This window comes from Coregonus clupeaformis, chromosome 7 (genome assembly GCF_020615455.1).
Source record: "Coregonus clupeaformis isolate EN_2021a chromosome 7, ASM2061545v1, whole genome shotgun sequence".
NCBI classification, from domain to species: domain Eukaryota; kingdom Metazoa; phylum Chordata; class Actinopteri; order Salmoniformes; family Salmonidae; genus Coregonus; species Coregonus clupeaformis.
Genome location: NC_059198.1, coordinates 35,153,480 through 35,169,029, shown reverse-complemented (window position 1 = coordinate 35,169,029; position 15,550 = coordinate 35,153,480). Strand labels below are relative to the sequence as shown.

Here is a 15,550-nt window from a genome sequence, read left to right as displayed (position 1 = left end):
ACTCTGTAACTGTTTTGATGTCACCATTGGCCTCATGGTGAAATCCTTGAGCGGTTTCCTTCCTCTTCGGCAACTGAGTTAGGAAGGACGCCTGTATCTTTTTAGTGACTGGGTGTATTGATACACCATCCAAAGTGTATTTAATAACTTCACCATACTCAAAGGGATATTCAACGTCTGCTTTTTATTTTATTTTTACCCATCTACCAATAGGTGCCCTTCTTACTTACTTCTTCTTACTTAATACTTATTGACTCAAAACATTTATGCTTTTCATTTTTTATTAATTTGTAAACATTTCTAAAAACATAATTCCACTTTGACATTATGGGGTATTGTGTGTAGGCCAGTGTCACAAAATCTCAGTAGAATTTTTTTTTCATTCAGGCTGTAACACAGCAAAATGTGGAAAAAGTCAAGGGGTGTGAATACTTTCTGAAGGCACTGTATATTTATATTCTGTATTTGTATGATAATGATCGGAATCTCATAGGAAGTAATTAAGATGGTACATATAATGCCACATTTAACGCCTAACCTTTACATTGCCCTTTTCCAGGTGCTCATAGCACTTAGTCACCTCATCCTCTATCAATATGTGATTGTAGTCTGAGCGTTACAGTGTAGCAGCAGCCAGCCATGTATGATATTAGGTGGGGGGGTGGGGCTTTTGAATGTTGGCCTAGAGATAGATAAGATGGAGTCTTTTTGTGTGAGTTTGATGTTCTGGATTCCATCTGTTGATGTCTGCTGGTTGGTCATGGTAAAAGTAAGATGGTGGCTGTTGCCTCAGCAACAGGGAGAGTGTGGACACAGGAAAGTGGCCAATGAAATGAACAGTGTATATTTCTGTGCGATTTGCAGGGGTAGGGGGGTAGGGGGGTGAGGAGCGGTATCCCCCATCTAATTAAATCTCTCCCTAACTCTCATCACTTGCCTTTTACTCATTGTAAAGCGGTTGTAATTGCAAAAATATACCAGTATCAATTGACTTTAATGCCTTTTTAACATAATGCAGTAAATTTAATTGATGAGATGATACATTTTCACAGTGGTGCAACAAAGACTGTTGTTTTGTCTTAATCAAGTGTGTTCAGATGTCCATATTGATTGAAGCGTGTTGAACAGCCAAAACAGTGGCGGCCGGTTTCCTCACGTCAGTCTATAGAACATGGAATATAACCTCAACTAGACAACAATGCAAAGTCAATCAATCAATTAATCAATCATCAATTTAATCATTAATTCAACCTCTCTTGTAGCACACAGCAGTGCCGATATGCCAGAAAATGTAAATGTAAATGTTGCCCCATGAAGGAAGTGGGCCGGACAACGCTTTTGATTGAATATGGGTTTAGTTTTTTGAACATATGATTAATGTCTTTGCTTTGTGTCCACCACAGATGACGTGGGAGAGGGACATGGATGAGCAGCTGACCCCAGAGGCCTGGGCTGCCATGCAGAAGCTCTCCAACACGGTGAGAAACCTCAATCCGTCCCTAGCTACACCTCCTAATAACCCACAGTATCATCTATAATTCATTACTCATATTTCACAAGTCATATAACTCAGAGATCCCTTCAGCGCTTGGTAACTCGCCAGGCAAGAAGGCTGCAGGGCTCTACCCCAGTCAGAACAGTGATGGGCTAACGATGACTGGAACACAAACATCCAAAGGAAAGTTTATGTGTGTAGTTAGAGTTTGTGGTTAGGGGGCTCCACAAGTGATATTTCAAGCTTCCGAGTGAAGTCGGGGAAAGACAAAAGAGAACGCAATGGTGTGTGTTAGTTTTTTTCAATCACTTTGGTGCTATTTTCACAAGTGTGTGGGACATTTTCACAACTCTAAACATTTTCGATTAACTGAGTACAACAAAGAACTTCACAAAGTCACTTGTTCACTGCATCAAATCACTCTTTCGATTTTCTTGTCATTTTTTAACAAACAACTATCACTTAATCAAACTGCTAAAAAACGGATAACTGCTGAACCAAAAGTATGCAATGCCTAGTTACTGTAACGTATATAATTTGATAACTTCTGAACACTACATTTCTATATTTTTCTCTTATAAATGTATCAAATTTACATCAAATTATGTTGGAAGGTAAAACCAAATCATATATATGGATGTGGCTGTAAATACTGCATTATCATTCTCCATCAGCCAGTGTGCTTCAATAGGGCAAAGTAAAAAGAGTCACTCTATGCTACCAGTTGGAATTATAGTGTTGTATATAACAATATACAGTGAGCTCCAAAAGTATTGGGACAGTGACACATTTTTTGATATTTTGTCTCTGTACTCCAGCACTTTGGATTTGAAATGATACAATGACTATGAGACTATGAAGTGCAGACAATCAGCTTTAATTTGAGGGTATTCATCCATATCGGGTGAACAGTTTAGAAATTACAGCACTTTTTGTACATAGTCCCCCCATTTTAGGGGACTAAAAGTATTGGGACAAATTCACTTATATGTGTATTAAAGTAGTCAAAATATTAGTATTTGGTCCCATATGTCTAGCATGCAATGAATGCTTGTGACTCTACAAACTTTTTGGATGAATTTGCTGTTTGTTTTGGTTGTGTTTCAGATTATTTTGTGCCCAATAGAAATGAATGGTAAATAATGCATTGTGTCATTTTGGAGTCACAAATATTATACCCCCAAGACAAGCTAACCTCTCACTGTTACAATAACAGGGGAGGTTAGCATTTTGGGGGGGAATGATATTTGTGCGTCTGTAACTTTCTCACTCATCATTATTCACAATTAATTCAGGACTCTCCGTAATCTTGGTAGCATCAACATTAATGTAGAAGTGTTTAGAAACATATTCTATTCTTATTTACAATAAAAGTGACTCCAAAATGACAGAATACGTTATTTACCATTTATTTATATTGGGCACAAAATAGAAATGAAACAAAATACCCTCAAATTAAAGCTGACAGTCTGCACTTTAACCTCATAGTCATTGTATCATTTCAAATCCAAAGTGCTGGAGTACAGAGCCAAAACAACAACAAATGTGTCACTGTCCCAATACTTTTGGAGCTCACTGTATTCCACTCATTCATTGATACTCTGTAAGATGATGAATTTCAAGCAGACAGGCGATACTGTATCAGTTGACAAGTCACGTAGAAATGTTGCATGGGGCTGAAATGGCATACAACACTGTGCTACGTTTTTACAGTAGCAAACTGCTTGTCAATACTCCTATTTCTGATGATTTATCCTACGTATGTACTGTATAAGGATAATGAAACTGTAAGACTGGCATACACTACATTACCAAAAGTATGTGGACACCTGCTCGTCGAACATCTCATTCCAAAATCATGGGCATTAATATGGAGTATGGGACCCCCTTTGCTGCTATAACAGCCTCCACTCTTCTGGGAAAGCTTTCCACTAAATGTTGGAACATTGCTGCAGGGACTTGCTACCATTCAGCCACTAGAGCATTAGTGAGGTCGGGCACTGATGTTGGGCAATTAGTCCTGGCTCGCAGTCTGCGTTCCAATTCATCCCAAATAATGTTTGATGGGGTTGAGGTCAGGGCTCTGTGCAGGCCAGTCAAGTTCTTCCACAAATATCTCGACAAACCATTTCTGTATGGACCTCGCTTTGTGCACGGGTGCATTGTCATGCTGAAACAGGAAAGGGCCTTCCCCAAACTATTGCCACAAAGTTGGAAGACAGAATTGTTTAGAATGTCATTGTATGCTGTAGCGTTAATATTTCCCTTCACTAGAACTAAGGGGCCTATCCCGAACCATGAAAAACAGCCCCAGACCGAACCATGAAAAACAGTCCCAGACCATTATTCCTCCTCCACCAAACTTTACAGTTGGCACTATGCATTGGGGCAGGTAGCGTTCTCCTGGCATCCGCCAAACCCAGATTCGTCCGTCGGACTGCCAGATGGTGAAGCGTGATTCATCACTCCAGAGAACGCGTTTCCACTGCTCCAGTGTCCAATGGCGGTGAGCTTTACACCACTCCAGCCGATGCTTGGCATTGCGCATGGTAATCTTAGGCTTGTGTGCGACTGCTTGGCCATGGAAATCCATTTAATGAAGCTCCCGACTAACAGTTCTTGTGCTGACTTTGCTTCCAGAGGCAGTGTGGAACTCGGTATTGAGTGTTGCAACTAAGGACTGACAATTTTAATGTGCTTCGGCGGTCCCGTTCTGTGAGCTTGTGTGGCCTACCACTTCACTGCTGAGCCTTTGTTGCTCCTAGACGTTTCCACTTCCAAATAACAGCACTTACAGTTGACCGGGGCAGCTCTAGCAGGAAATACATTTGACGAACTGACTTGTTAGGAAGATGGCATCCTGTGACGGTGCCATTTTGAAAGTCACTGAGCTGCCAATTGATACAAATCATAAAGAAAATGTGTGCATGTCAAGTTATAGCCAAATACTGTATGGAAAATTATATTTACCATCTACTATTCTTTCTATTCAGGACTTCAAAAAGAACAGTGTTGAAATGTGTATCTTGTATTTTTTGCTATTGGATTGAATGGTAGTTAAATTGACTAAATGGTGAGCCTATCATCATTATCTGATGTATTGGTGACTAAATAACATTTTCTCATGGTATTTCACAAAAAACGTGGATTTTGCATGAATGACTCAGGGGTGAAAGATGTGTGAAACCCCAATGAATGAACAATCAAATGTTCTGAACATAAGATAGGTGGGCATTACAAGTGTTTTGTACTTAGAGTTTAGAAAATATCCCACTGGGTACAAACTGGTTGAATCAACGTTGTTTCAATGTAATTTGTCAACGTATTGTGACGTGGAATCTACGTGGAAAATACATTGGATTTGAAAAAGGTAATCAACTATCGTTTTGAGGTTGTCAACCTCAGGATTATGTCATCATGGTAACCAAATTTAAACATAGACAAACATTGTATAAAATATGTTGAATTTGTATTGTACCTTTAAAACAATGTCAGATTTTCACTGTTATATCCACTGTCAGAAGAAAAAAAACTATAGGCTGGGCAGCACCTCCAGCTGGAGAATTGATCCATCTTCAGCTACATTTTACATTTTAGTCATTTAGCAGACGCTCTTATCCAGAGCGACTTACAGTTAGTGAGTGCATACATTTTCATACTATAGCTACCCTCCCATCCAAAGTTTTAACCAAGCCCAGCTATTATATTTGTCACTGACTTTTAGCAATGTGCTATTGTGAGAGTGATTGTTGAGAGATCTCCATTTAATAACTAAATAGAGTCACTGTTGCTATCATTCCAAAGGGTAGGTTTAACAGAGCAAATATGTGACCATACTATTGTTTCAATTCAACCCAGATTTAAACTAAAAATAGACAATACATTAGGCCTAGGGTTTCAAATGTAATTATATTTAGTGATATTGAATTTAGTGTTTGGTTATCAACGCAACCAAATATGGCCAAGCTTCCTGCCATCCAGGACCTCTATACCAAGCGGTGCAGAGGAAGGCCCTAAAAATTGTCAAAGACTCCAGCCACCCTAGTCATAGACTGTTCTCTCTGCTACTGCACTGCAAGCGGTACCGGAGCGCCAAGTCTAGGTCCAAGAGGCTTCTAAACAGCTTCTACCCCCTCTTTTACGCTGCTGCTACTCGCTGTTTATTATCTATGCATAGTCACTTTAATAACTCTACCTACATGTACATATTACCTCAGTTACCTCGACTAACCGGTGCCCCCGCACATTGACTCGGTACCGGTACCCCCTGTAAATAGCCTCGCTATTGTTATTTTTACTGCTGCTCTTTAATTATTTGTTACTTTTATTTATGTATTTGTTATTCTTTCATAAAACTGCATTGTTGGTTAAGGGCTTGTAAGTAAGCATTTCACTGTAAGGTCTACACCTGTTGTATTCGGCGCATGTGACAAATAAAATTAGATTTTATTTGATATCAACATTTGAAGGAGATGTATCTTCTGCTTGAAATGTTCCATCTGTGCCACTGACTTAAGTCTGGCTTTAATTCCAGTTTGTCTACAAATTAAAAATGAATATGTTGGATTCACGTCTCCAACTCAAACAAAAATCGAAGTTAAAGAATAGGACTAAATCAAATCAAACTGTATTTAAAGTTAATTTAAAGTTTGATTTGATTTAGTCCTATTCTATAACTTAGATTTTTGGTTGCGATGGAGACGTGAATCCAACATATAAATTATTAATTTGTAGACAAACAGGAATTAAAGCCAGACCAAGCAGAAGATCAAAATCTTCTTCAAATGTTGATATTTGGTTGCATTGACAACCAAACTCAATTCAATATCACTTTTGAAATACAATAATATGAGTAACCCATCCATGGCCACATTTTGAGGTTACTGTAACTATACATTTCTTATGTTATCATATAAAACATACATGTTCAAGATTGCATGCATAGGTCATCGCAGGTCTGTGGAGATCTTCACAACTGCTGTAATAATCTCTGCAGAATCTCGAGCGGCATTGATCACTTGCACCATGTCCTTTTATTGTAATCTCAACTGCAATCCAGGTCATTTGGTTCTGCTATTAGATGAAGCACAGTGATATCACATTAATCTATTGTATAAATAAACAAAATATCTGACTTTGTATTCCCATTTGAACTTTGCTGTGCATTTATATGGTTGAAAGCGCAGTGATAGACATTTGGGTGACAACTAAACCAAAAATCGGACATTGTTTTTCTATTGGAATTTGGTTGTGCTTTTAGATGTTTGAAAGCATAGTGATAACACATTGGAAAATTCTACTAACTTTTGGCATTTTTTTTGAGTGGGTGAATATCGATTGTAATCTCATTGATCAACGTCTCAACCAAATATTTGCCAATGATCCACGTTGAAATGACGCAGTGTGCCCAGAGGGATACCACTTACATCTGAAAAATGTACAAATGTAAAAATGTGCCAAAGTGATTGAAAAGAAACTGTCAGGACAGCCAAAACAGATGACCTCACCATTTGGCTGTGCTTTGAAGATGCATTAGAGGTGTGTGTCTATGTGAGGATGTGTGTGTGTGTGTGTGTGTGTGTGTGTGTGTGTGTGTGTGTGTGGTATCTACATATAACTGTGTGTGTGAGGCTGTGTGTAAGGCTGTGTGTGTGTGTGTGTGTGTGCGTATCAGCAGCCTATAGAGGGCGAAGCGGAGACATGAGTCTGAGGTGATTGACAGCAGCCTCTCTGACTGACAATAAAACAGAGAGAAAGGGAGAAGAGAGAGAAGGCTGTTGCCAGGGTAGCTGTTGCCATGGTTACCCAATTATATTTTATTACCGCCCTGAGACCCCCCCTGCTGTTGTTAAGGTGAACTACCTCTATTCAGAGGAAGATAAAGGTTTCTAAACCCCAACACAAAGCATGGAAAAATACAGTTATATAGCATTTATGGAGATATTACCACTGGTTTTTGTCCAAGCTTTATTATAATAAAATATTTAAAAATATATATTTTCCCATTCACACCTTTTTGTCATTATTTATCCTGCCATTCATTTTCTTGTTATTTCTTTCCTCTCCTGTCTTATCTGCACCTCACCTTTCCTCTCCCCTCTCTTTTCTCCTCTCCTCATCTCCTCTCTCCCCTCCTCTTAGACAGAGGACAAGCCCCCGGAGCTGAAGTCTAATTTCATGGCCTCCTTCCTGGACTTCCTCAAGACGGGGAAGAAGCAGCCTGAATCTGGACCTGGTGGACCACAAGACCTCGGAGGGCCGGTGGAAGGAGCTGAAACTACAGACTCTTCCTCCCTGAAGGGTAGGATCCTGTCCCCGCCTCCCCCTCCACTGCCCCCTCCTCCACCCCCTCCGTTTGGGGACAGTAGCGAGGACGGGCTGAGCCCCTGCAAGCGTCTGGACGACGAGCTGAAGAGGAACCTGGAGACGCTGCCATCCTTCTCCTCCGACGAGGAGGAGGACTCTGTCAGTAAGAACCAGGACCTGCAGAAGAGCATCTCCTCTGCAATATCTGCCCTTTACGACACGCCCCATTCGCTGGCTGCAACCGTGGCCCCGCACCCTCCCAGCCCATCTCCGCCCCAAAGCCCATTGCTGCCACCAACGCCGCCACTCGTGGCCCAAACGCAGCTGGACTTGGCCGATCTGGAGGAGCAGGACGATGACGTGGAGACACACATGCAACTTCACAACACGCAGGCCAACGCACAGCCAAATACACCGTCCCCAGAACAGGTTGGACTGAATGGAATGGACGGAGAGGACGAACAACAAGTGGAGATGGAGGAAGAGGAGGAGATGGAGAAGGAGGAGAGGGTAAAGGAAGACCAGAATGTAGAGCGCGGGGGTGTGGAGGAAGAGGTAGAGGAGAGGGAAGAGGAGGAGGAGGGGGAGGAGGAGAGAGAGCCTGAGTTTGAGATGCTGGATGCTCCTAAAGTGGAAGGTGAGTAGCCTACAATCTCAGATATTCTGAAATGGTCTGACAAACAGTAGTTAATTTCCAAAGACGTAATATACTCTGAACCCCTCCCCAGATTCTCCATCCAGGCCTCCCCTCGCCCCCACAGCCCCCCTCTCCCCCCATCCCTCTCCCCATCCCGTCTCACTTCTTCCTCCCCCTCCCCCCTACCTCCCCCACCCCTCTCCCCACCCTCCCCTCTGCCCTTCCAGCATGTGGATGATAAAGAGGAGCAGCAGCAGCCGTCCCCCAAACAAACCCACCACCCCCACCACAACCCCTCTGCCTCTCCTCCCCCCAGCTCCTCTCCCCCCGACCCTGCCCTCTCCACCCTCCCCTTCCCCTGCAATGCCCCCCTCCACTACCCCCCCTCCCTCCTCCTCCCCTCCCCTTTCGGATGCTCCAGAGCTGGCCCAGCCTTCCTCCTCGCCCTCCTCTTCCCCACCCTCACCCCCCACCCCTGAGGATGCGCCAGCCCCCAAGATCACCTCTCTGCACCTGGCCAAAAAGCAGGACAATGCGGCCATCGCTGGAGAGAGCGAGGAGGAGGACAGCGAGAGTGGCGGTGAGGGCATCTTCCGGGAGAGGGACGAGTTTGTGGTGCGGACTGAGGACATTGGCACGCTCAAGGTGAGGGCTTCTGGCATTCACTGTGGGGGGTGGTATGTCATGTCTTCACACACACACACACACACACACACACACACACACACACACACACACACACACACACACACACACACACACACACACACACACACACACACACACACACTTACAATGCCTTCAGAAAGTAGTCATATTCCTTGACTTTTTCCACATTTTGTTGTGTTACAGCCTGAATTAAAAATGTATTAAATTTAGATTTTGGGGGACTGGCCTACACACAATACCCCATAATATCAAAGTGGGATCATGTTTTTATAATTTTTTACAAGCTAATAAAAAATGAAAAGCTGACATGTCTTGAGTCAATAAGTATTCAACCCCTTTGTTATGGTAAGCCTACAAATGTGCTTAACAAGTTGCATAATAAGTTGCATGGACTCCCTCTGTGTGCAATAATAGTGTTTAACATGATTTTGAATAACTACCTCATCTCTGTACCCCGCACATACAATTATCTGTAAGGTCCCTCAGTTTAACTGTGAATTTCAAACACAGATTCAACCACAAAGACCAGGGAGATTTTCCAATGCCTCATAAAGAAGGGCACCTATTGGTAGATGGGTAAAAAAACAACAACATTGAATATCCTTTTGAGCATGGTGAAGTTATTAATCCTTAAGAGACACACCCGTGCGTCAATCTAAGTAACATAATAAAAAAAAAAACATCAAAATCCTTCAGTTTAAGCTAGAGATATCAATCCACCCCATCCGCCTTGTCGGCCTTCCGCATCTGCAGTGGAAGGTGGCCGAGCTACAGCGGTGTTTGTCAGACCATGAGACATCCCGAAAATCGGTCTTCTCACGAAAACGTCTGTAGCGTCCGAACGGCGCTAAGACCCCCACAAGTGTCACGGGACTCGTCTGAAGTCGGTAACGCTGATGTGCCAACTTCTGTCTGTAGCGTCCAACCGTTTGGGCAACAAACTAATATCCGTTTTGCTCTACGACCCCCACAAGTGTCACAGGACTCGTCTGAAGGTAACCCATACAAATAAATGGAAGTATGGAGGTAGTTTAGTGCAAACAACAATAAGGGGTTAAATATGTGTCGAAACAATATATAATATTTCCTGAGCTTTCTTATATCTCCTAGATATAGGACAGACACTTCAAAACCGTATTCTTTATTATCAATTTTTAGCCAATTTTTTTGCCATTTATGAACGTGATTTTCTGTCACGATCGTCGTATGGAGTAGACCAATGCGCAGCGTTAGTTGCAAACATATTTATTTATTTAATGAATGCACGAACAAAACAACAAAACGAAAACGTGACGTCCTCGGTATAACACAACCGACACGGCAACAAACCAAAACGGAACAAGATCCCACAAACACAAAGGGAAAACAGACAGTTTAAATATGGCTCCCAATCAGAGACAACCCGCAACAGCTGACACTCGTTGCCTCTGATTGGGAGCCACTCTGGCCAACATAAAAATACAATAACTAGACACTCAAACTCAGCACACAAACACAATGAATCTACACACCCTGGCTCAACATATAGAGTCCCCAGAGCCAGGGTGTGACATTTTCAATGCGTTTCTATGGGCTATAGTAGTAAAGGCGAAGTTCAATATTTTATCAAATAATAAAAAATAAAAAAATTGGGTTACCTAAAGGGGTCTTAAAATTCCAAATCAAATAGCTAAATGATCCATGGCATGACCATATTAAAACAATCCCGCCCCTCCCCAGAGGTTAATTACACTTTGGAATACAATACATCCAGTCACTACAAAGATACAGGTTTTCTTCCTAACTCAGTTGCCGGAGAGGAAGGAAACCGCTCAGGGATTTCACCATGAGGCCAATGGTGACTTTAAAACAGTTACAGAGTTTAATGGCTGTGATAGGAGAAAACTGAGGATGGATCAACAACATTGTAGTTACTCCACAATACTAACCTAAATGACAGAGTGAAAAGAAGGAAGCCAGTAAATAATAAAAATATTCCAAAACATGCATCCTGTTTGCAATAAAGTAAAGTAAAACTGCAAAAAATGTGGCAAAGAAATTAACTTAATGTCCTGAATACTAAACGTTATGTTTGTGGCAAACACAACACATCACTGAGTACCACTCTTCATATTTTCAAGCATGGTGGTGGTGACTGCCATCATGTTATGGGTATGCTTGTCATTGGCAAGGGAGTTTTTTGGGGGGATAAAAATAAACGGAATAGAGCTAAGCACAGGCGAAACACATGTATGTGACAAATAAAATGTGATTTGATTTTATTTGGGTGTGAATACTTATGTAAATGAGATATTCCTGTATTTCATTTTCAATACATTTGCAAACATTTCTAAAAACATGTTTCCACTTTGTCATTATGGGGTATTGTGTGTAGATGGGTGAGAAGAAATATATATTTAAGCTATTTTGAATTCAGTCTGAAACACAACAATATGTATAATAGGTCAAGGGGTATGAATACTTTCTGTAGGCACTGTACATACTCTATTTGTCTCTGCAGATGGCCCTGCAGACCGGCCGTGAGCCACCGCCCATCTGGAGAGTGCAGAAAGCCCTGCTGCAGAAGTTCAGCCCCGAGATCAAAGACGGACAGAGGCAGTTCTGTGCCACCAGCAACGTGAGTTACTCACATCCCCTTTAAGACTCTCTCTTTAATCTTAAAGTACAATCCAGCGATGGATGCAAGGATTTACAATCCAGCATGAGATCGTCATGATATTTGTACATATATTTTGAAGCTACACATTGTTTGTTTATAATGACTCAAATTATTATCTCTCTATAAATATTTCTCTCCTTTTCTCTCTCTCTCTCAGTATCTGGGCTACTTTGGCGATGCCAAGATGCGGTACCAACGTCTCTATGTCAAGTTCCTGGAGAATTTCAATAAAAAGGATTATGTCCGTGTGTGCTCACGGAAACCCTGGCACAGACCTGGACTCATGTTGAGGTAGGTTTGTGTTGTTTGTCCCTGCGTGTTTGCCGTACTCCTCTGGGTCTTGATTCATACGTGCCCAACCCCATGTAGAATCGTAGCCCTACCCCCATGCACTTGTGTAGATCTGAAATTATTAGATAGGTGTAACTGTAAGCAATATCCTGCAAAATTACTCATTTTTGTGTACCTTGATAGGCGTCAATCACTCCCATCGCTTCCCAAGCCACCTCCCCCTGCCCTCAGTCAAACTCCACCCCGATTGGAGCGAGATGAGAGGGAGCGGAAGGAGAAAGAGAAGGAGCAGAAAGAGAAGGAGCAGAAAGAGAAGGAGCAGAAAGAGAGGGAGCAAAAAGAGAGGAAGCAAAGGGAAAAAGAGAAGGAGCAGAAAGAGAGGGAGCAGAAAGAGAAAGAGAGGAAACAAAAGGAAAAAGCGAGAGAGCAGAAAGAGAAAGAGAGGGAGCAGAAAGAGAAAGCGAGAGAGCAGAAAGAGAGGGAGCAAAAAGAGAAAGTGAGAGAGCAGAAAGAGAGGGAGCAAAAAGAGAAAGCGAGAGAGCAGAAAGAGAGGGAGCAAAAAGAGAAAGCGAGAGAGCAGAAAGAGAGGGAGCAAAAAGAGAAAGCGAGAGAGCAGAAAGAGAGGGAGCAAAAAGAGAAAGCGAGAGAGCAGAAAGAAAGAGCGAGAGAGCAGAAAGAGAAGGAGCAAAAAGAGAAAGCGAGAGAGCAGAAAGAGAAGGAGCAAAAAGAGAAAGCGAGAGAGCAGAAAGAAAGAGCGAGAGAGCAGAAAGAGAAGGAGCAAAAAGAGAAAGCGAGAGAGCAGAAAGAGAAGGAGCAAAAAGAGAAAGCGAGAGAGCAGAAAGAGAAGGAGCAAAAAGAGAAAGCGAGAGAGCAGAAAGAGAAGGAGCAAAAGGAGAAAGCGAGAGAGCAGAAAGAGAAGGAGAGGGAGCAGAAGGAGCGAGAGAGGAGGGAAAAAGAAAAGGAGCGAGAAATGGAAAAGGAGAGACAGCGAGAGAAGGAGAAGAAGGAAAGAGAAGAAAAAGAGAAGAGGCATCCACCACCTCAGGAGAAGGTGGAGAGAAGGAGCAGTGAAGAGGACCGAAAGAGAGTGAGGGAGGAGAAGAGAGGAGGAGGAGGAGATAAGAAGACAGAGCGCACGTCGAGGGCGAGGCCCGTGAAGGCGGAGCCTCCACCCAAGAAGAGGAAGAAGTGGCTGAAGGAAGTCCCCTCTGACTCAGACTCCTCCCCCGATGGGCCGAGTGAGGACCAAGGTGAGGGACTGTGTATGTTTGTGTGTGTGTGTGTAACTGTATGTTAATGCAATTTTTGTATGTATATTTATATGTAATGCCTTGGCTATAATTCAGAGAGTTAATTCTTGTGACGCACTGGAGCCCCAGGTTCAAACCCACTCAGTGACATATTCTATCTCTCACTCGCTCTCTCTCTGTCTCTCTCTCTCTGTGTCTCCCTCTCTCTCTGTGTGTCTCTCTCTCTCTGTGTCTCTCTCTGTCTCTCCCCTGTAGCCCCATTGAGAGGGGGGGTGAACAGTCGAGCCATGAGGGAGATGTTCAGGAGTTACATAGAGATGCTGGTCAGTACGGCACTAGACCCCGACATGATTCAAGCCCTGGAGGACACAGATGGTGAGAGGGATGGGGTCGTGGTGTGAGCAGACGAGTGGGTGATGATGTGATCAGGTATGGGGTCAATTCAATTTCAATTCAGTCAATTCAAGAAGTAAACTGAAATTAAATTTTTCGCAATGCTTCTCTATGATAATTTGGAATTAGAATTTCAGTTTACTTCATGAATTGACTGAATTCAAAGGGAATTTACCCCAACCCTGAGTGTGAGAGAAAGAGAGTATTGATCAAAAATAAGTGAATGAGAGTAGGATTAAGGAAGAAAGATGTCATGAGATAAGTCATAAGGACTCTATGTCCCTCCCTCTCTGGCCCCCAGACGAGTTGTACCTCCCGCCCATGAGGAAGATTGACAGCCTCCTCAACGAACAAAAGAGGAGACTGTTAAGGAGAATCAACATGAGTGGCCAACACCAGGTACGTCTGTCTGTTTAGTTGTAGAAATGCTGATACCTGATGTGATACCTAATTATGAAAAGTACCTGTTGTGTTTGGAGTTTTACCATATCTCCATTCAACTTTCTCACTATCATATTGACAAGTGAAAGCTTTAAAACAGTTGAAATTACTACTTCTCCCTCTCCCCCTCGCTCCCTCCATCTTTATATTTTTCTTCTTTAGGAGACTCTGCATATGTTCCCCAAAATGACGGCGGACCCCCTGGACTCTGGAGTGGTCAAAGTGCACCTCGGCGGTGAGTGCTACAACCGTAAAACCCTCAACTGCATCAAGAAGAGCACCACGCCCAAACAGCAGGTGAGTGAACCACATCCGGTCACACCAATGTATCCAATCTGCTGCACTGTGGCTAACCCTGGCCTCGAAAATGGTGTCTGTGTGTTGTGGAAGCCGAGTAGAAGAGACAATTCTGTCTCACAAGAACTGGAGTAATATAGTCTGGACCTGTTAGTCACTTTGCTTTGTACATTAACTTGTATCTTTTAACTCGGTCTGGATGGTGCAAACAAAGCTAAACCATGACGCCGTCCTTCTTTACACTTGCGTTGTCTCGTTCTTTCTAGTCTCGCGTAGCCATACCTCCAAAAACGTTGTTGTCACGTCCTTTGGAGGTCTGGAGAATTTTGTATAAGCCGAAACGGTTTGAATGGTCTACATCTTTAGGGATTTTACATTTCAAGAACTCTCCCCCCACATGCCCGTTGAAGGAGTGCTGCATGTTAAGCCTCGCCCAAGCAAAGCATTTGATTGATTTGATGTGTTTGATTGTGTTTGATTGGTGCTGCGTGTTAAGCTCCGCCCAAGCAATGCATTTGATCGGTTTGACGTGTTGCAAGGCGTCACTGATTGACTCCGGGTCTCCACCCCTTTTTAGCCACTTTCGGCCATAGACTTCACCAGGCTTCCTGGTTCTCGACGAGGCTGTTTCTTCTTTTAGCGTTGTACAAGTGTACTTGTATTTTTAGTGGTCCTCTGAAAGTATGTGAAGTGTGAAAACATAGTAGACTAGGCCTTTTCCCTATTCTACCTCAGTCCAAGAGAACCGGGGAGATTCCCTAATAAATGTTTTCCTCTCTCCTTTCCCTCCATCCCGTTTTCCCCTCTCTCTGTGACTCTCAGGACCTCAAGCTGTCCACAGAGACGTGTCGTGTCTATAGCCTGTATCATTCCCTCCATCACTACAAGTATCACACCTTCCTGAACTGCAAGAAGGAGGTAAGACTCAGCAGCACAATCGCTTTTCACAACACTGACCTTCCAACACCCCTCTCTTTTCTCTACGGCATTGTTGTTCTTCTCTACTTTCTTCCTGTTTCTCTCTCTCTCTCCCCTCTCTCTCTCTGTTTCCATTGTGGTACGAATAATTCAAATGGAGCACTGGGTATTCACTTTTGTTGTGAAAGGTTGGC

General features: G+C 42.9%; 1 protein-coding gene across 1 annotated transcript in view; it reads left to right on the top strand.

Moving 5' to 3' along the window:
• Positions 1 to 15,550, top strand: part of LOC121550781 (proline-rich protein 12) — a 37,463-nt gene that overhangs the window by 19,076 nt on the left and 2,837 nt on the right. The window contains exons 6-17 of the mRNA XM_045221541.1: positions 1,404 to 1,478; positions 7,637 to 8,438; positions 8,530 to 8,612; positions 8,682 to 9,083; positions 11,608 to 11,724; positions 11,924 to 12,057; positions 12,241 to 12,475; positions 13,010 to 13,307; positions 13,563 to 13,682; positions 14,002 to 14,099; positions 14,304 to 14,438; positions 15,261 to 15,356. Coding sequence (XP_045077476.1) covers positions 1,404 to 1,478; positions 7,637 to 8,438; positions 8,530 to 8,612; positions 8,682 to 9,083; positions 11,608 to 11,724; positions 11,924 to 12,057; positions 12,241 to 12,475; positions 13,010 to 13,307; positions 13,563 to 13,682; positions 14,002 to 14,099; positions 14,304 to 14,438; positions 15,261 to 15,356 — 2,595 coding nt within the window. The remainder of the gene's footprint in view (positions 1 to 1,403; positions 1,479 to 7,636; positions 8,439 to 8,529; positions 8,613 to 8,681; positions 9,084 to 11,607; positions 11,725 to 11,923; positions 12,058 to 12,240; positions 12,476 to 13,009; positions 13,308 to 13,562; positions 13,683 to 14,001; positions 14,100 to 14,303; positions 14,439 to 15,260; positions 15,357 to 15,550) is intronic.